This window comes from Nipponia nippon, unplaced genomic scaffold (assembly GCF_047370975.1).
Source record: "Nipponia nippon isolate SJK-2023a ecotype South Korea unplaced genomic scaffold, ASM4737097v1 scaffold_28, whole genome shotgun sequence".
In the NCBI taxonomy this organism is placed as follows: domain Eukaryota; kingdom Metazoa; phylum Chordata; class Aves; order Pelecaniformes; family Threskiornithidae; genus Nipponia; species Nipponia nippon.
The window spans coordinates 1,251,720-1,272,299 of NW_028262345.1; the positions used below are offsets into that span (position 1 = coordinate 1,251,720).

Genomic DNA, 20,580 nt, shown 5'->3' on the forward strand with positions numbered 1-20,580 from the left:
AGCTCACAGGGCCTCTTCCTCCATTTCCAGAGGAGTTTGCAGGAGAGTCAAAGTACAATGCTTAGAAAGGAACATTTCCACTATAGACTGCAAAACAAAGACCCTTCCAAAGGGATCTTTTTTGCGCTCCTCTTGAATAGTTTTGTTTCAGGTGCAGCTGGATGGAAAGGCCACTCTGAACCAAGAAAGCTCTTTTCAAACTCCACAAAGCATGGGAGATGCTGGAATACCAGTGAGATTTTTGCAGCCGTTGGCCCAAACCCAAGCATGTGAGACACTAAAAATGTTCAGATCCTGACAGTGCAATTCATGTCACTTCTACGGTGTATTCCTCAAACAGGAAATTTCTCTATCACAGCTAGAGAGAGAGGAAAGCTTCTTCCTTATCCTGTAATACAATCTGTGCCATAGTAATTTCTAGAGGCTCTGCTGTGATAAATGTACTATACAAACTCATCCTTTTATATCAGGTTTCAACAGAGGACATCAAGGTGCTCAGTGAAAGAGGCAAATGTATTTTGATTTGCAAGTGGAGAAACAGTAGCACATGTGTGACATACAGCTATCAAGCTTTTAAAAGAATTTCGTACCCATCATAGAAAACGTGTGCCTAATTGTCTGAAAAATTTGGTCTTTAGATCCTAGTGATAGCATTTTCTACCTGCCTGCATGGTTCCCCACTGGCAGAGTGCATTCAAACTGCAATAACTCCTTTTCTTTTCATTATAGGTAGCTCACTGCTGGTCTACAATACTCCATCCCACACAGAAGCTTCCTCACGTCTTGCCACCAAAGAAGGTCAGTCTTTTGCATATAATGTCCTGGCTTCCTGTGCTCTCACGATGTTTTCGACTGGGTTAAAACTAGACCTTTTTAATAATATCTTTGGCATGAAAGTGTTCTGATCTCCTATGCATGCATAGCATGGTTAAAATGGAATAATTCACAATTTGCAGCTCCGTCCATCCTGAAAATCACATCTCTGCTTCTCCAGCCAGCGTTGTGGTATAGAATGTATATCTGTTGTTTTCACATTTGTGTATTACTGAGTTGATGAACTAATGGTGTATTTTCTGTTCTTCATGTGAAACAGTTTGAAATGTCAGATACACAGCAAGGACTGAGACACTGTTTCTCTCTGAATGAGTTCATAGTGGAAAGGATAAAATTTTCTTACAATAAAGTCCACTACTGAATAAAGGCCACTCAGGTCTTCCACAACCATTCATGAATCTGTCAGCTGCTTTTAACCAGCAAGGAAGACCAAGTGTATCTTTTTGACACTTTCATTTTCTTTTTCAAATAACACCAAATTTTTAATTTATTAGAAATTCTGATCATGTGGATGGGGCTTAGAAACCTTGAAGTTTAAAAGTTAATAACACACTTGAGGCTCCTTCAGGCTTTTGAGTTGTTTGCATATCCTTCAGTCAGGTTTTTCAGGTTTTCCTTTGCAGCTACAGTCCTATTCCTTTTTCTTATTTTTAATGAAAAACGGGATTCTCAGTCACAATAAAATTATGGGAGTTGGTGTGATGGGTGTGATGCACATCCCTTATCTAGGTAAGACACTAAGTCACAGTCGGAGAGTTGAATTGCTAAAGGCCAAATAGGTTGTTTAAGACCAAAAATCTGGTCCTGCGCTCTATAACTTACTGTGTAGGAATAGAAGCCTTGAGTTTGGTCTTCCTTTCCCTTTGTGTAACTGCAGGAACATTGGTTTCGTTCACTGAACTGTGTTCAGCTCCTCCATTTGAAAAGCTTCTGGGAAAAGTGTGAAATCTCATGTCTGTCATATGAGAGAACCCACCTAGAAGCAGTCTGCTCTCATGCCGAGACAGTTTCCTCACCTAGTATATAAATATTTCTGTGCTTTTCAGGAGAACATGGCTTCATTGATGAGCCACAAGTTTGCATTTCAAAGAATAGTGGGAAAAGGCAGAAAGTCTTTTATTTAAGCAGCTGGAGAGACAAAATCCCCCATTTCACTGAAAGGCTATGGCAAACTGAGGTCACACATTTAACAAGCTTCTGCATGGTGTGTCTGGCTGCTTCATTGACTAGCACTGCTCTTAGAGCCAACACTTTTTTCTCATTGCACCACGCTGCATTTCATCTCCGGCATCTGTCTTGGACCCTGGACACAATATCAGTGCTGGTTTTTACAGCAGCCTCTTTTGTCCAGCATGTAACTATCCACTTGAGCTGTCTGTTCCCTCGCATGATGCTCTCTTTTTACGAGACCAGCATGAGTTGATAAAACATGGTGCATTACAGAGACGAAGCCATTCAGGCTTTTCTGTGACTATTTTGGTGCTAACAGTCATCTATTTAAAATTAACAAAAGCTAGGCTTGCTCCTATTTGAATAAAGCAGACACACATGCATGTGTTCCTCCACAATTTCCCCCATAAACATACACGCACATCCAAGACTGCTCTTTCTGTCTCAAGCCAGGTGGTTGCTAAAAATAAAAGGAAGAAAGCTGCAATTTTTTTTTATTAAAAAGAAACTCTCTGTGTAAAATTGCAGTCCTCTGGTTTTTTTATGCCCTTCATCTTTGCAAGTGGGACCTAGAGTCACTCAAGCAGAAAGAAATTTGAGGGAAAAAATGTTCCTCCTCCTCCATTTTTACTGCCCTCGTGTGTGTTTCTTTAGTGCAGCTGACAGAAGTTTGCATTTGATTTCTGTCAGCTAGGTGTTCTTAACTTTACATGGTACTTTCATCATGTGTCAATAAAGGACAAAACACACCCATGGGACAGTCAAATAAAAATGAAGAACTAGCATCGAAATGTTGAAATCCCATGTATTCCTCATCCATTTCTTCCTACAATGCATAAATTTCCTCTGCATTCATTTGATGCCTGAATACTGTTCTAGGATAAACCAACCCACTTCAACCCACTGTAACTGATTCACGAGATAAGACGACAGGATAAGGCACATGTGAACATGACAGGCTGACAGATAAGGAATTGGGGGAGCAGAGTGAAGTGTCTTGTCCAATATCGCAGAAGAAACTCGTGATGAACGTAAAACCGGACTTGGAATTCCTCAGCCTCGGTCTAGTCTGTTAGGCAACAAGATTTTCCTTGCTTCCTTTTAAGGTTTTTTAATGGGCTGTGTTCAAGACAATGATATTCTTTTGGAAAAGGCATTTCAGGTTAAAAATCATGATTTTTTATAAGTATTGTCTCATCTCCTTAACTTCTCAAAAGAGGAAACATTTTTCTTTATGTTAACGCATCTTGAATCTACTAATCCTGTAAATATTTCTTCTCTCTATGCCTGTGAATAAAAACAAATTTTTCTAACTGCCTTCCCTTGAGGGTTCAGAAGCAGGAGGAGGTGATGAAATAGCACAATACATGTCAGAGACAGGAGAAAATACTATTTTCTTCAATCCTCCTGTAATTTTTCTTGTACGTTCTCTAAGATCACATATCTAATGCAAATAACCCGCTTGTGCAAATTCCAGGGAGAAATGAATGCTTTTTGCACAGGCTATGCTTTATACAACGTATCCCATCCGCATACTGTAAAAAAGAACCTACATGGCAAAAAAAGGTATGGCTGCAACAGAGACAGGTGCAGATGTTTCAGATGCAGCATACGGCTCTGCTCCCTCCCGAACTTGTTACAGACATAGCCGGGTGTGCTCTGCAGCCACAGCAAGGATGGTGTCACCCAGGAGCGCAGGGCACCATTGGACCCGTGGCCCACGCTGGCAAGGGCACCACTGCTGTCACAGGACTGAGTTTCGTCTGTGGCTCTGGAGGGAGAACCTCCTCAGCTGGTTGCAGCTGCAGACTTTACTCCCTTTTTCCCTTCTATTTTCTGCCCTCTCACTTCTCTTCTGTAATGCCAGCTCTGCATACAGAAGAACCTGTAGCACTGCTTTAGGAGAGTTAAACTGCTTTCGTAGCAGAAACAGATACTGTAAACTTACACAGCTGGTGCACAAAGCATATCATTTTGTTCTCAGATCGGATAGGTAGAAACCTTGTCGTGCTCAAAGGACTCTTGTTGCCTGAGTTTCTTTGCTTCTCAGCCTCATAAACACTCAAAAGTATGGTATTTAGCGTCATTGGTACAAATTGTCTTCAGCTGCCTTTGAGAAATAAATTGCTCTAATGAAAATCACCAGTATTTTTTGGCTAGAGAACAATTTTCTGCAAAATGAAACGAGGTTGCTCTCATTGCTGAATGGAAAGATTTGTGTCCCACTCCTGGCGCTCCACTGGAGAGATGGTCTGTTTCATTTTCCGTGGCTCTTCGGAGCAGTGACTGACCTACTGTAGGTACTGGAAACATGGGAGAAGAATCTGAGACTACATTATCTGCCCAAGTCTGTGGAGATTTTAAATTGCTTGCCTTCAGAATGGTGTCGTTTTAAGTAGGTTTCCACAGGGAAATGGAAAGTACATTCACATACAACATCATTTAGGAGGCCAAAGGCCTGTCCCTCGCATGGTTGTAAGCATTCTGGCCTCAGTCCAACACATTTTTAAAGTCTACGCTTACTTTTAAGCATGTTGGGGTCTGTGTAACTTGCGTGTTTAATATACAAGCCTAAATGCTGCGCAGGGTTTGAACTCAAGGAGGACAGCGCTGGCAGTTTCCAAAGAGGCAGAATCATGACGTGTTGATGTGTGAAATTGCACGTGTCTAAACAGGCAGGTGGGAGTGTCCGGTGTGGTATATCTGGTGCTGTGTAGTATGTGCTGATAGGCAGTGAGGTGGGCATTGCTGCAGTGAGGTGGCAGGGTGGGACGAAGGAAGGCTCTGCTGGTAAGGGCTACACCCGTGCATCACGCGTGAGAATTTAATGGAGCGATTATGCATGGCTGTTTGCTTCCAAATTACAGGTTTGATCTTGTTTAAAAATCTGGATTCAGCACAGCTCTTTATCTTCCAGCACTGTCCTCTGCATACGTCAGGCTCAGCCTAAGGCAATATAAGTTAGCTTAGAAAAGCGATAAACCAGCCCTAGCCCAAAGTCTCATAAATCCAACCTAAACTCAAGCAGAACACAGGAAAAGCTGATGTGCTATCTGCATTTTCAAAGAGGGAAGAAATATGTATCTGAATACATGAATATGGATGTAGAACATGAATTACAAGGATGTAGTTTGTGGCTATTACGTGTTTATGTTTGCATTATAAAAGTGTTTGTGTGAACAACATGGATGTTTGGGTATAAGGTGTGTTTGCTTGTATGTTTTGTTCGGTTGTTGGCAAATTTAAGAAGATAAACAAACCAGTGAGCTCTGAAACTCACGAAGAGTGGTTTCCCGTGGGTTTGTACCCATCTGCGTTGTGAGCCCCTAAGGGAGAGAGTTTTCTGGTGTTGGAGCATTAATACGATCTCTCTCACACAGGTTCCCTAACAAAATATGAGTCTGTGCAGCTGCTTTTCTCGCAGTCCAGGCTGTGATCTGTCCCCTCTTTCCCCAGCGGTTTAAAGGAACTCTTTAAAACTCATCTCTCCCGCTTGGCCAATTCAGTGACAATTTTGGGTGACAGGTTTTGGGGACTGGAGAGAGGGGCAAAGAGACCACAGGCAGCACGATTGCATAAGCACGGTTCCCACAGGAAAAAGTCTCAAATTCCTGCATAAAATTCTTCTCTTGAAAAGGCCATTTTTCAGGTCTAAAAGGTTGTCAAGTGAAAAATATTGACCAGTTTCAGTAAACCCTTCTTTCGAGTGTGTCAGTAAGGCCCCTTGTTCACAGCAAAGGTTATAAACCCTCCAGTCTCAGTCATGTCAGAGAAAAAGCAGTTGCAGCTTTATGCCCTCTTAATTGTCTGTACATATTTGCGTGCCTGGTGATGAAATATCCATTTTTAGCTCCGTAGCAGAAAAAGGGGAGGCTTTTTTGGTGCTTCTCTTATTGCGACTGTGTGGCCAAACCAGGGATTTATGATTTCAGGAGAGACAGTAGCTAGCGCTCTTGGATTTTTCTTTTTTTCTTTCTTTTTTTTTAATTGTTTTCCTTTGAAATTCCAGAGTTAGTGTTTTGTCTGCTTTCTCCCTGACCCTCTTCGGAGGCAGGCGTGTGTTTTTTCACCAGAAAAACTGGAAACAAAGAATCGTTGTCTTTAAGCTGTAGCAGGCAGGAAACCCAACTCACAAGGGATCACCCTGAGCCAGCGCTGTCCCAGAGTAGACTCCAGTTCTCTGAATTCAACCTGACAGCTTGTCTGGAGCACTTTCTAAGTAACCATTATCCTTCCTTTTCTCCCAGCAAAAGAGCTATTATTTTTTTGCCTAGGGTGCACTGCAAGCAATGTTATTGCACATGTTGGGGGGGGTTACACGTTTGCTGGGGTGCAGTCCCTCCTGTGGAAAGCTCTTGGAAGCGCTTTGGCTGTTTCCTAAGACAAGACTAATTTTGTTTCCTGATAATGAGTTAAATGGGCAAATGCTGTAAAAATGCTAGCTGCAACGTCTGCGCATGTGTGTCTTCCCTTCCCTTTTCTGTTATGTGTATATTGCTGCGTCTAGCTTTTTTCTCTGTGAATATGCATTTCTTTTTCTTTACTTCTGCATTTGTGTAGCTTTCAATAAGTGCAAACTGCAAGCACATTAACTCTTTTTGGGGTTTTACCCCACTGTGTGCTGGGGGGTAAAATATGCACAGTGCTGTTTGCATATTTGTGCACACTCGTATGTGTGTTTTGGATGAATGTATATATACGTGCGCAGAGGGTGCTCAGAAACGCGCCTTTCGGAATGTGCAATTATGCGTCTGCGATTTTGCTCGTAGCATGCCTGTCTGCATGTGGCTCTTCGTGTCTGCAGCCCCGCGTAGCTCAGTGACATGTATGTTGACTGGGAAGTGACTGCTTTGCAAAGCTGGCTCTGGGAGGGATTCTTAGGACACATGCTTCACTCTCCATGCACTGTGCATTGGGACTTCTGCTGCTGATATTAAAAAAAGCAACAACAACAACAAAAATTCTCATTGCTTCCTCCTTTTCTTCATAATGTGTCTTTGTAAGCGTTGCACAGGGTAACTCAGATGTGAATCAGGAACTTCCACCGCTGCATGGCTCTGGGATGTTTTTCTAGTCACACTTGCACAACTGGGGGCTGTCGCCTATGGCTCAGAGCAAACAGGGAGTGACTCCAAATTTTGGAAGCCAGAGCCCTCCTCCGAGTGGGAGAGCTGAGCGCCAGGCGCTAGAGCTGTGGCGTGTAGGAGCTCCTTCGTGTCACCCTGCCAGGCGAAGTCTAATGAGGGAGGGATCACAGGTCTCAAGCTGGAGTGACCTGCTTCAGAAGGGACCAGGACTAGCCGACGAACAGCCCTGTCTGTGCAAGCTGAATGAGTCCCCTTTGAAAATCCCGAATCCTAGTTCTGTGCATGCACTATGTTAAGCTACAGATCCCGTCTGACGCTGGAAATAAGTGGGCTTCAGCCACGGTACCTTAATCCAACACTGGATCTAGAATAGGAGTTAAATCGGAAATGTTTGATTGCTCTGATCTGTATTTCCATAAGGATAGCAATGCATAACTGGGCTCTCAGCTACTTTCAGAGATTTCCCACGTTAAACCTGTTATTCATGTCCATGCTCTGCAACAGGTTTCTTATGTAAATACAGCAGTCAGTCCCTTCTCACTTGGTTTGAGTTGACTTCAAGTCAAAAACTAATGTTGTTCCAAGCCTGGACTTTGCTCTTTGTGTCAGTTCCTCATCTGTAAAACAGGTTAATAGCAATGTAGAGATGTTTGACAATTTTTTTTTCAGTTGTGAAATAATCAAATAGTCTGATAATGTAGAGTAGAAGTTATTTTGAAATTAATCTGCACTCAGCTAGGTGCTTCCTCTTAGTGGAGAGACTTAGAATTACTTAATTCCACATATGATCCCTGTACTGGCGATTCTTTAGCACAAAGAGCAGGACATTGTGGTCCTGAAGCAGAAACGAATGTGTTTGGTGCTTGAAGGCACTGGAAAGTCTTACGCAATCATGAGAACAGTCATAGTAATAGTGGCTGTGAATGACATACAGCATGACATATGGTGTACGTGCTAAGCAATTGTTTTAATTAGCAGAAATAGTACACTGAAAAGTAATTCATTGCAAAACAAATGATACTGTGGGTGAGACTTCAGGGTCTCAGTGTATACAGTTAGGACACCCGTGTAACTCATACCCGGGCGTATGCCATGGGGCTAAATGTTAAGGGAAGCCAATTGCTGGTTTACATGAGCCACCGCTTGTAGCTGTTTGAAAAGGCCAGAGGACTCCTGATACTCTGCTCTGCTTTCTCGTCCTGTTCCACCATCTCTGCCACACACTGTCAAACCTCCTGCAGACAAATGATGGCATCCAGAGCCTTCACAGCTTTGTGCTCGGAAAAACTGTATCTAAGCAAATCTCTTGCTGCCGACATTGTAAGGTTTTGCACTGAATGTATTGAGCATTTAGCCCATATACTTGGAGCCAGAGTGGGCCCAGGAAGAATCTTACAGACTCTACAACCTTTGTGTTTGCTGCCATCATTTAAAACAATGCGTCTAATGTTTCTAGGAGGAGTTGGAGGTGTTTTTGGCTTCCTCGCCCCTCCAGAAACCCACAGTCTAGGTTTCTTCTCTCCAACTGGCTTTAAACACAACTCCACCTCTTCAATGCGATCTCCAGGAGGTTAAATGACAGGAGTGTGAGGGCTGGACGCTCAGCAGCTTGGCAGGCCTTGCTTACATGTTTGGTTTGCAGCAGTAGTGTTTTTTGTTCCCATGCGCCTACGTTGGGACCTTTCCAAGATACCAGAATAGTGCCAGTCCGAGCCACCACACACAACCTCACTTCAGGAGGAAAAGCAGTGAGGTCCTATGCCCTCCTTTCTCTCTCTCCCTATAAAGTGGTTGCCGCAAAATAGACCCCAAGTGACCGCTTAGATTAATCACAAGTCTGGATCCCCTAGGACACCTGGTTCTGCTTTCCCCATTTAGAGAAGCTAATTTAAATTCCAGCCACCAAGCCAGGATCCTTTCTTCCTACTGAAGCAGAAGGACTCATTGCAAAAACCAGACTGTGTTCTGCATGGAGAATCCCATGGATCCCATAGCCTGCTTCAGATTTGCAGCCTTCTCCTTCCCCTGATTTGCTTCACTGAAATCTGTAAGGCCAAGTCCTGTCTGGAAATATAGTGCCTATGCTCCCTAACCAAATAAGACAGGCTATTCAGGAGCACTTCCTTCTGTATTTCAGGTTTGGGGGTTTTTCCATCACATGAACTGGGGTGATATGACATATTTTTGTAAAGCACCCCAAGAAGCTGTGGTAAGGAATCCAACAGAAGATGGCTAAATGACTACGCTCGTTGCTGTTGTTATTATCCAGCTGAGTCAGCAAGTCAGCCTTGGTCAGAGCCTGGCAGTGTGCTTCCAAGGGAAATGGAGGCAGTGTTAGTAAGCGGTCAGACAGTTCACTGAGGCTTGGGAGACTTACCTTTATTTTCTTCCTGGCTCTGCCCCCATGACTTAGGACAAGCCACTTTCCATCCTTTGGCTTCCTAATCTCCTTGGAGGCATCAACTCCATTAGGCAGAGATTGGTGGGCTCTTTCTATTGCTTAGCACCTACCATGCTGGGGAACCTAGACACCCCCGCAAGTTTGCTGCACGTGTATTTCCCCAGACATCTTCTACAAAAGTTAACCCAGGCATGACGCTGCCCACGGGTCTGACAGAGGGAGCTAATGCTCAGACCAGTCACTCCGCACCTTGACAGTGAGACCCGGCAGTTCATAAAGCAGACAGTGCCTGGCTGGAAAAGAGCTGCTGCTGCTGCCAGTGATGCCGTGAACACGATAAACACGCCGTGCTGTTCCTTCCCAGCCTTGCTTGCAATTAAGGGCGCTATGCCAGCATAGACGGCATTTCAAATAAGATTCCCCTATAGTGCCTATAAAGCATTTAGTCCATAAATGACCCAGCCCCGCTGTATCCATCCTAGAACAAAAAGGCCTGACAAATGAGGGTATTACAGGCCCAGTGCCTGTTGTTCTCCTGGAAAGCCTTATCAAGGCTGGTAGCACAAAATAGTGCCTGAATCTGGTTTGACTGCAAAAGCTCCTACGGAGAGAGCAGCATGAAGGGGCTGTCAGCACTCACCGAGCAGCTCAGGAAGCACAGGGACTGTGAGCCTATTGTTCAGCTGAAATCCCCCCCGCCTTGCTTCTCCCGTCTGTCCCAAGCTTTCAGATTTATAAAACACCATTTAAAAAAAAAAATTTTAAGAACTTTTTTAAAAGCTTATCGGAGAGGGTTTGCTCTCTAATACATCATATCTTAAACACAGATTCCCTAATGGCTTGTTCATTGGACTGCATTCAAGCTGAAAGGACTGCTAGGCATCTGGGATGGCCTTTGCTGTGGTGTGGAAATCTGCTTGGGGATTTTAAGCCCGGTTTCCTAGGGAAATGAGTCTGTGCGTTCCTGTGCCTAGCCCACAGCAATATTTGAGCCTCTTAAGTCTGTTTAGACTAAATATGATCCAGAGGTATGGGGAACAGGAGCAAAGTAGCACTCAAGTTGTGAGATGGGGGGGCAGGTCTGTAAAGCTGGACTGGTGGTTCAGTTGAGCCTGTCTTACCTTCCCGATTGCAGTGCCATACCTCCTACACTTACACAGCACAACGTGCAGCCGTTCTCCTCCTCCGTGTCCCACAGGCTCAGCCAGGGGATCCCTGGGACACGCTCCTCAGTTTCTTCCCCACATCAAGTCCTTCCTTTGTTGCACCAGACAGTTTGACAAGAAGAAACTGCAGAGGTTTGGATAATTTAGCTCATCTCTTGAACTTTACAGGACAGCCTACCTAATGCCCAGTCTTGATCTTGCTAATTTTGCCATGTTCTAAGCCTTTTCTCAGCCTTCTGCATAGCCTAGCAGGCTGTTTCACTGCTGTGTTATTTCTGACTTACATCTAATTCCAGAGGAATCAATAGACTTTGAAAGGGGAGTTGCACAGCAAAGGATGAGAACTTCCAAATGGCACAGAGGGTGGCAAGGTAGGAGCCGAGGGAGGATTTGGGGTGAGAAAGTATAGACCAAGGTTAGAAGGGGTCCGGAGACCAATGCTATGCAGTCTGTTCCACACAGTCTGATTTCTGGGAAAGCCACTTCATCTGGAAAAGGCAGCTAAAGCCTGAGTAAAGTGCATTTATGCATGTAAATAAATAAAATTATATTTAACCTTCTTCCCAGGCGCGCTGTGAGTGTGAATGTTTGCAAAGCTGTGAGATCCTTAGTTGAAAGGTGCTGTGAAAGTGCAAAGCATTATTAATATCCTTTACCTTACTCATAATAGAGTATGCATTCATTCTGGGGAATTTCTGGACATAAACCAGACAGCTGCAGAATGACATTTCTTGAAAGCATCTATGATTTATTTTCTGCTCTTTAATTCCATTTTGTATTGAACACACATTTGTCATAGGACTGTTGTTCCACTGGGCCTTTTAAGTCTAAAACAGACTTGGGGACCTGATCCTTAGCTGGTATAAATTTGCCCCTAACTTCAGCGTAGCTATTTGCTGATTTACACCACAAGAAGACCTCAGTCCAAGTCTTTTAACTGACTTTCCATAGCGCGGCAAAGTTTTGGTGCAAAACCCAAGTGGTTTTAATGACAGATAAGACTCTCCCTGTAACTAACCGTCTGGCTGGAGTTCTGTAGGATCTCTTCGAGCCACTGGGCGTCAGGTCCTGAGAATGATATTGTTTTTGCAGAAACTCGAGTCTCTGGATAGGTTCCCTGGCTCTGCCTTTTCCATTTTGTTTTAAACACGTTCAGCTTTAGAGTCTGGGCCTGGAAGCCGGGAGGGCTGGTGTGGTTCTTTTATGTTGCACGGATTTTTGTGAAAACAAAACAAAAATAGCTTAGTGGATTTGGACTTTTTTTTTTTTGAGAGGGAGAGAAAGAGTTGGAAACTTGCACTAGCTGAGTGAACACATTGTTTCAATAGCAACGCCTCTATTGCTAACTATCGTATTTAACCCTTCTTGCCATTGCAAAGTCACACTCAGAGCTAAGTCTCATCCTAACAACACAAGCGTAGCTGCCCCTATATATGCCCACACTTCACTCCATAATCCAGACTCCATAATCCAGAAAACTGAGGCAAAGGGGCTCATCTGAGGTACGCTAAACCTGGATTAAACCTGGGCTGAGTCACATGCACACCATCCTTCCAGGCTGACGTTTTACATCCTAAAACGTATGCTACAAGGAAACCTATTCAGAGAGGTTTTGAACAATAATTTTGACCAGGCTTAACCAAATTTCTCTGGAGAACCAAGCCTTGATCCTGTAAAGCCCGAGCAGCCATAGCAGTACATACCTGCTCAGCACATCTGATTGCAATATTGGCACTTATTGCTTAAAAAAACCCTCAGGAGATGCATTTTACACTCTTTCTGTGACACTGTGAGCAAAGCAGGCTCCTCCTCTGTGACCAAGTTTCTCCATCTGGAGGAGGAGGAGGACGAGGAGGAGGAGGATCATCTATCCAGATGATGGCCTATTTATTTACTCAAAACACATTGATGCATCTGAATCGACCAACCCATTTGTAGAAGTTGATTCACTTTGGTCAATTATCTGACCCAAAAGAGTCAGAGAAAATTGAAAATTTTCAATGAGTTCTGCTGCTTTTCGGAATGGAATTTTTTTCCCCAATTGGAAAATAATTTTTGGAAAATTAATCGCTACCTTTCTTTTTAACAGGATCACCATGTAAGTGACATTTCCATTAAAGTTACTTAAATGGCAAAACTGTTTCTGATTGAGCTAACCAAAATGTACATTAGCATCTCAATCGGTGGAAATTTCTGAAGTTTTGCCTGTCTCAATGCAGAACTCTCATGTTTTTTTCAAAATATTTCCCAAAACATTGCTCTAATAGCTCTAGTTGTAATGCTTCTGAAGGATATCCCAGGGGAGAAATGAAAGCAGAGGCTGGCTGCAAAGAGGACATGGGAAAAGCCAGTGGCTTTTCAGACCTCATCTCTGCTCTCCTGATTTCAGTCACTGACAGAGCAGCAGCCCAAGCTCCGGGTGCCCTCAGATTAAGTTAGGATTTGCACGATGGGTTTCCAGCAAGGAAAATGCCACCCGTGCAAATAGCATCTTATTTACAACACTGACAACTGCTGAGGACTGAGCTTGGGGATCGAGTTCCCCGGCAGCACCAGGCTGCGAGCCCGTTTCCAGCCCTGCTGCTCCTTGCCCAGCCACGGGAGCAGGGACAGGGCTCCCTTCTGGGGACAGCGTGGCTGGGGCTGCCGCCTCCCTCTTTCAGAGCTCTCCCATCGCACTCTTTGTACCAGGCTGAAACCGTAGCGGTTTGTTTTTCAGTCTGATCTATTTGCAGTGGGGTTTGCGGTTTCTAGTAAAAAGGGAAAAAACAAATAAGTAAAATAAAAATAAAAACAGGCAGATTACATGAGCTCTATTTTCCCCCATTCCCCTCTCTTCCCTCCTCCTCTTTCTCTCCCTCTCTTCCCCTCCCCTTCCCTCTCCCGTCCCTTCTCTGTTTTCCTTTTCATGCCAATAACTCGAAGGCTGTAATTTCAAAGCTGCAGCGGCTTTCCCAGTGCCGGGAGGAATGTGCAAGTGCCTGGGATGTTTCCGCAGGGAGCTGCGCAGCCCCGCTGCGCTGTGCAGCCCAACAGGGCACGAGGCAGTGCTCAATCCTCTCCAGCGGCATGGTCAGAGGGGCATTTTGAATTTCACTTGAGAGGATGCTTTTTCCCCTTTCCGCCCTCCTTAAAATAGCTTCCTTATTGTGCGTGTCAAGTCCTTGGCCTCCCTGGGTTTTAAAGTCGCTATTTATTTTCTGTGAAATAACAAAAGGGTTCATCTCATCCTCTTTTTCTGCCTGAGGCCTTCTGTCATCTTGGGATAAGAGAAAGGGGGTCTCCTTTTGGACAGGATGAGTCACACTCTAAACTCCATTGAGTGCAATGACTATACTTCATGATCAGAATGCGTCAGGCTCGAGCACTGCCCAAATAGTCCCAACCGCTGTATTTACGGCCTGCTGCCTTTGTGAGAGGGCCAAGGGAGCACAAGGGATATGAGACAGGAAAAATAATACATCTGCATAATACCAAGCCAGGTGGGACCAAGATACAAAGCTAGACTCTTGCAAGGTTTTTTGGGAAGAGTTGATTTCAACCCCTCTGTGCCTGTTGTCTTTTGTCATTAGATCCCTCCTATGATGCAGTCAGGAGAACAGGATGGGGCAGTAATATGAATTCTGACCTCACTAAAAGTAAGTTGTCCCAATGGGAATCACAAATTCTGCCATGGAAGATCAAAGTGAGACTGTGGGAGAAGACGGGCATGGCTGGTTTGCGTTATGAGCATCAGAAAGGCAAAAGATTTGGGGATAGTCAGTAAGAAAAGAGCTAGAACATGTTATGAAAAGAAATAGAAATTGACACAAATATTTTTTTTATTGAATTGTGTATTGAAGATGACAGCACAAACCTCTAATACTTTCCGGATTTGCTTAAGGGGCCAGGAGCAGATCCTCCATACAAACATAGACTCCATGTTAACCACCTGCCTGTAGTCTGGTGTAATTTTTTAGGGACAAATATAGGCAGCTTGGGCAGATTCTGAGAGTTTCTTACTGCTTTTCAGAAAGTAAGACTCTACACAAAGTCTAGCAGGCAGATAGGGCCCCTGCTGCATGAGCCCTACTTACACAACTCTTCTTGTTTCTTACTGGTGTTATAGTGTCCTTGAATTCACAGTGCACTCTGGGTGACATCTCGTTAGAAATATCAGTTCCCTGTCCCTAAAGACTGTATTCTAGATAACATAACCAGCTGATACCAAGCCACACTCTCCCCTGCTTCCACTGCCAGGGCATATTCCACTGTGCAGCAGTGCAAGATGGGGATAATTGACTCTCCATAAGATGCTACCGGGTGCCAATAAATGTGCCAGAACCTGGCTGTCAGATTATACTTCCTTTGCTTTACAGCTTTCTGAACGATGCACACACTAAATGTGAAGACTGTTCTTGGAGTTATAGTTTTCTGTTATGAGAAATGATATGACGAGGAGGAACAGATGTTAATGTTGAAGCGATTTATAGAAATGGCTGTGATATTTTCAACAAAATGTTTGTTTTGATAAACTCAAAAGTTTTTGCATAAAAAGGTTGCTTTAAAAAAGAGTTTGCATTTCCAAAAAATATTGAAAAAAGTTTCAACATGGAAGAAGGTCAGATACATTTTAAAAAATCCAATTTTCTGTTCAAAACATGGATGTAAACTAGAATGGAAGTTAAGTTGCAATAAAAGACAGAAAATTAATAAAGTGTCCACATAATATTTTCTGCATATTTTCATTTTACAGTGAAATTTTTAATTTCTAGTGAAATCTCTTAATTTTATAGTGCGATTTCAGAAATATCAGCACTTAGGGTAAGAAAACTTTTCCCATCCCAGCTGCTGTTATTCCTGTTCAATGTACCTTGTACTTGCCTTGTTCACTGTTCATTCCTCCTCTTCTGTTCTAGTACATATAAGATCTTTCTCTGTCTTTACAGGCCCTCCCGTTGCAGGGACGCAAAATGTGAATAAGACAACAGAACAGCAGCGGCCCCAGCCAGGTAATTGTTGATTTTGTCCCTGCTGCGTTTGCTAAGTAATTAGATTTGTACTAGATTGGGTGAATAAATGTGTCAAGCAGCACCAACCGTGGGCACAGGACAAACAGGCAGAGCTTTACAGGGAAGTCTCAGGATAATGAGTCAACTGTGACAGAGCAGTGACAGCAATTGTTCCAAACATTTTCTATTTTATGCATTGTCCTTCCCCATTCAAAAGAAAGATCCTTGTTTCAGCTGAGTCATGTGCAGTGCCTAGGATCAGTTGCATCTCCTTCGAAGCATCGTGACATGCCGTGTAATAGGTCGTGAAGCAGTTAGGGGCACGGAGCTGTTTATGCTGCAGCGGTGGAGTGTCTGCTCCTTACCTCTTCACCTCTGCTGCAGTGATGTTCAATGCAAGTGTGTCCAAACAGAACCAACGGGGCTTCCCCTGCGTCAAAGAAAACCAAATAAGAAAAGCAAACCCTGTTGGGCAGCGAGCAGTAGTGTTTCCTGCTAGTTTCCCAAGGGGCCTTTGAAAAGCTAAATACCACCTTCTCTGCTTTGCACAGCTGCTTTCTATCCCTTTTTTTTTTTAGGGGGTTGGTTCTTTTGGCATCGATTCAATCCACGAACAAATGCTATAGATCCAAATCACCAAAACCAGAGCGAAGCAAAGGAGAAGTGTAAAGATTAGGGCTGAGGAGGCCCCACAAAAAGGGAAGGAATTCATTGCTAATAAATGCATTGTGGGGTTTTCAAGAAACACTCAGCCTCATTGGAGCCAGTGACAAAACTCCTGTTACTCTCATTTCTCTAATGCTCTGTTTGCTTCAGTAAGGGAGAGTTGGGTGAACATTTAATTGACCTCAGAGGGAAGCAAGATCGACTGCTAAAAAGTGAATTTGAAAATCTCATCTGCTCTCCAACTCTTTTTATTGGGAGAAACATATTTGCTCCTGATTTGTTACTGTTCTGCTATCCCACACTTCTTTTTTTCACGTTTCATGTTTTCTAGTTGACACATAAGTGTAGGGTATGTCCAAAGAGATTACAGACTTTGAAAGCAGGCAAGTCTGAAACCAATGCCAGCAACACTGTGCCATTTTGGATTCCATAAATAATTGGTGGTTGTTTGCTAAAAAAGAAATAAGGACCACATCAGGTCTGTTCCAGGCCCTAGAAGAGGCAGTAAGAGTAAGGAAAGAAAATGCAAATTTGAACTGGTTTCTGGAATAAATAATAATGAACTGTTGTTTCTTTTTGATGAAACATTTTTTAAAATAGCTTTTGTTGGGTGATTGTTTTTAGATCCCTATCAAATCCTGGGGCCCACTAGTAGCCGTCTTGCCAATCCAGGTGAGTTAATCTTTAAATTTCAGACCACCATTATCAAAGGAGTTAGCTTTCCTTCTGATCTACTGCTCCAGTCTGTACTGGATGAGTAGCTGTTGTCCTCTGCCGTTGGGGTAGGCTGTGAGAGCCATCGACCTTAGTAGCTCTGCTCTCACAAGCGCTTTTGCAATATCCTTACAGAAAAGTGAGGAAAGTGATGCAACATCATCTTTGTCAGGACAAAATCACCATCCTGAGTGTTCTTACCCAAAACCAGCATTCCCTAAGAAGAGTTTTATAGGGGACTTAAATGCTGGTCTCTCAGATTTGCAGTACAGGTTAGTTTTTCACTGTCTGCTATGGATTAGCTGAATGGCAGGCACAAAACATCTCTGAAAGTCACCGCATAATAACTGTCCCTAGCATGTCATCTGCAGAAAACAATTCTTGACTTTGGGGAACAAGACCTGGAGTAAATCTTGCTTGAACTAAGCAAACTTGTATACATTGAATGCTTGTAAGGAAACATCCTCATAAAGCTCTTTACTATTACTATAAACACACTGAATAAAACTAGGAGTCCTCTAGTCTGGGGAAGAAATAATCTTATGTAACCCAGATGACCAACTGGAAAGAAAACTGTAGGTATCCAAAACAATATCTGTGGTAAACAGTAAGCAATTGAGAGTTGAAATATACTGTGTTAACTATTCAGTGAAAAATTTTGCAGAACAGTATGCTCGGGAAAAAGCCTGTTTATGAATAGCCCGAAGATTTTAAGGCCAAAGGCGACCATTATGAAATCTAATCTGACCTCAAACTCATGAACAGAACAAAGGGTTGACTAACTTGTTTGCTGGGAACAGTTTATCCATTTCTCCGTAAGACTTTCTAAGGCTTGAAGGAGCAGTTCCCAGTAAAGATCGAGATAGTCCTTCTGTTTCCTGCCTTTGTCTTTGCTTTTAAGCAGGAAACACAATGTCATTTCCTTTCCTCTTTGGCTTGCTTCTTGCAGGGAGCGGGCAGATCCAACTGTGGCAGTTCCTCCTTGAGTTGCTGTCGGACAGTTCCAACGCCAGCTGTATCACGTGGGAAGGGACCAATGGGGAATTCAAGATGACGGACCCTGATGAAGTGGCACGGCGCTGGGGGGAACGCAAAAGCAAGCCCAACATGAATTATGACAAGCTGAGCCGAGCCCTCCGATACTACTATGATAAGAACATTATGACCAAAGTGCATGGCAAAAGGTATGCCTACAAATTTGACTTTCATGGCATTGCCCAGGCTCTTCAGCCTCATCCCACTGAATCGTCAATATACAAGTATCCATCAGATCTCTCCTACATGCCGTCTTACCATGCCCATCAGCAGAAGGTGAACTTTGTACCCCCGCACCCTTCTTCTATGCCTGTCACATCATCCAGTTTCTTTGGAGCAGCCTCACCTTATTGGACCTCCCCTGCAGGAAGCATTTATCCAAACCCCAATGTCCCTCGCCATCCCAACGCCCACGTATCACCACACTTGGGCAGCTATTACTAGATGCTTTTATCTTCAAGTGGCCTTTATCAGTCTGGTTGGACTTTTTCTTTACTTCTGGGATTTTTATGTTTTTTGGGGGCCCTTAATGGATAATTGTGGCCTTTCTGGGGAAGAATTAAAACTGGATATTGGCTATACCTGGATCAAACCTTTTACTTTTGTAACTTTGCCTCTTGTGTCTTGAACTGAGAGATGGATGCTTCTTTGGGCCAGTACTCTGCATTTTCTTTGGTTTTTAACGCTTATGTCCTCTGTAGGAATTGACTATGAAGATTGTTCACCGTTACCTGGAATGATTACTAGCTTTTTGATGAGAGAAATTTTTAAGGATTCCAAGGCTTTTGAGAAGACATAGATCCAACTGTGGGTCGTAGGAAAAGATGACTGCAGGGTTTTTTTCTCGCTGTGGAGAGGGTAGGCAATTTGACCATTAAGTGGAGGACGTTGGGCTGCAGGGGACCGCAACTGGAATCTTAGCTTTAAGACAGATGAGGATTTTCACCCAACTGGAAAATAAATATATATATATTCATATATATATATGTACATGTATATTTTAAGAAGTGAAGGGCATTGAAGGAACTTTTCTAGAGTGTACAGCTTCATTAGACTGTGTATTAACTCCAGAAACATCAGAAACCAGAACAAAAAGTAACCTAATTTCAAGCACAGACATTCCTTGAAAGCAAAAGTGAAGTAAAATAAATGACAGCAGGCCCCTGAGCTCTGCCAGAGTCTTAGGGATCGCTAAATGCTACCGATTCGCGAACGCTGTGCGTTTGTCAGACCGTCATCCAAAGTGGTCAACAAATCAGAAGGCAAATTAGTGTATAAATTATACAGAGTTATTTTTCCTTATATCTCACAGTTTTAAAAGAAAGATTAAATGAAACGAGTTGACCTCGGTCACAAATGCAGGTTTGTTTTTTACTATCAGCTCAGTTGTTTGTCGGTTGTTTTTGGTTTTTTAATGTAATTTGTACATCTTTTCAATCTGTACATTTGGGCTGTAGCTTTGTACTTTTTGCTAAAAAAATTAAAAAATAAGACGATTAATGTATCTGTTGGAGATAGCCTTGGTCCTGCAATTGGATCCATAATTGACCCCCAAAATAGCCAGAAACCTTCCAGATTTCCCTGGGTTTGTCTAGAACAGAGTTTTTCCTTGTATTAGCCCATCATAGTTGTCTGCAAATTAACTCCATTTAGCTAACATGTTTGCATTGAAGCTGATTGAAAACATGCACCAGCATTTTAAAGCAACTGTTTAAATATTTTGTGATTATTTTTCACCAAAATCTTGAACTTCGGAAAGATCTTAACCACTTCATAGAGAAAATTATCGAATGTTTCTCATAACATCTTTTCGAAAACTTTCGCTAGGGGCTTTCATTTCAATTTTAAACATTCAAAAATTCTCAGCCATCTCTAATTTTGCACATGTTAATTTGATGATCCGCAAATGGCGGTTTGGTGCCATAAACAGAAGGGTAAACCACAAGCATTTGTGTTTTAGAACAGATGTCTATGGGGGGGGGTGAGACTTACATGTACAACCTATTAGCTAACTTGTATTAACTGGCAACCAATTAACAGGATCACAAATATCTAGTCTAGACATAACCTCTGGGACTCTGTGTGGGTGCAAGATTTGGTCCATGTGCATCCGATTGCAGGATGAGAGCCTGAAACCAGAACATCATAGTCTGCTCATAACTTTAAACAGAAGCACTGATGCCATTATTTAACAAAATGGAAAAATAAGATCGAGCTAATCAGTTTAGGTCTTAGTGCTTTAGGGATGTTTATAAGTAACATAACTGCAATAATCGCAAAATTTAAGTATGAGGAAACTACCCATGGAAATGGGGCTTTTGCTACTATATATATGCAATGTACTTTTTGGATATTAAAATATATATAATTTTGCAAGTAATCTTGTTTTTTTAAAAAATGTATTAAGTGTTACAATGAAACTGTTGTATGAAGAGGATGATGTAAAAAAATGTGACAAAATAAATGGTGGTTTTCTTCTCTCTATTGTCCCACTCTCTCCCTCCCCTCTCATACCT

General features: G+C 42.9%; 1 protein-coding gene across 7 annotated transcripts in view; it reads left to right on the forward strand.

The window, feature by feature from the left end:
* The window catches only part of FLI1 (Fli-1 proto-oncogene, ETS transcription factor), an 89,509-nt gene extending 68,965 nt beyond the window's left edge, over positions 1 to 20,544 (forward strand). For 4 of the 7 annotated variants that reach the window (XM_087763525.1, XM_087763523.1, XM_087763524.1 and 1 more), the window contains 5 exons: positions 730 to 798; positions 14,231 to 14,296; positions 15,587 to 15,649; positions 16,940 to 16,987; positions 17,979 to 20,544. In XM_087763525.1, coding sequence (XP_087619651.1) covers positions 730 to 798; positions 14,231 to 14,296; positions 15,587 to 15,649; positions 16,940 to 16,987; positions 17,979 to 18,508 — 776 coding nt within the window. In that variant the 3' untranslated portion in view covers positions 18,509 to 20,544. The remainder of the gene's footprint in view (positions 1 to 729; positions 799 to 14,230; positions 14,297 to 15,586; positions 15,650 to 16,939; positions 16,988 to 17,978) is intronic. The other 3 variants (XM_087763527.1, XM_087763528.1, XM_087763529.1) reach the window with 3 other exon arrangements.
* Positions 20,545 to 20,580: the final 36 nt, after the last annotated feature.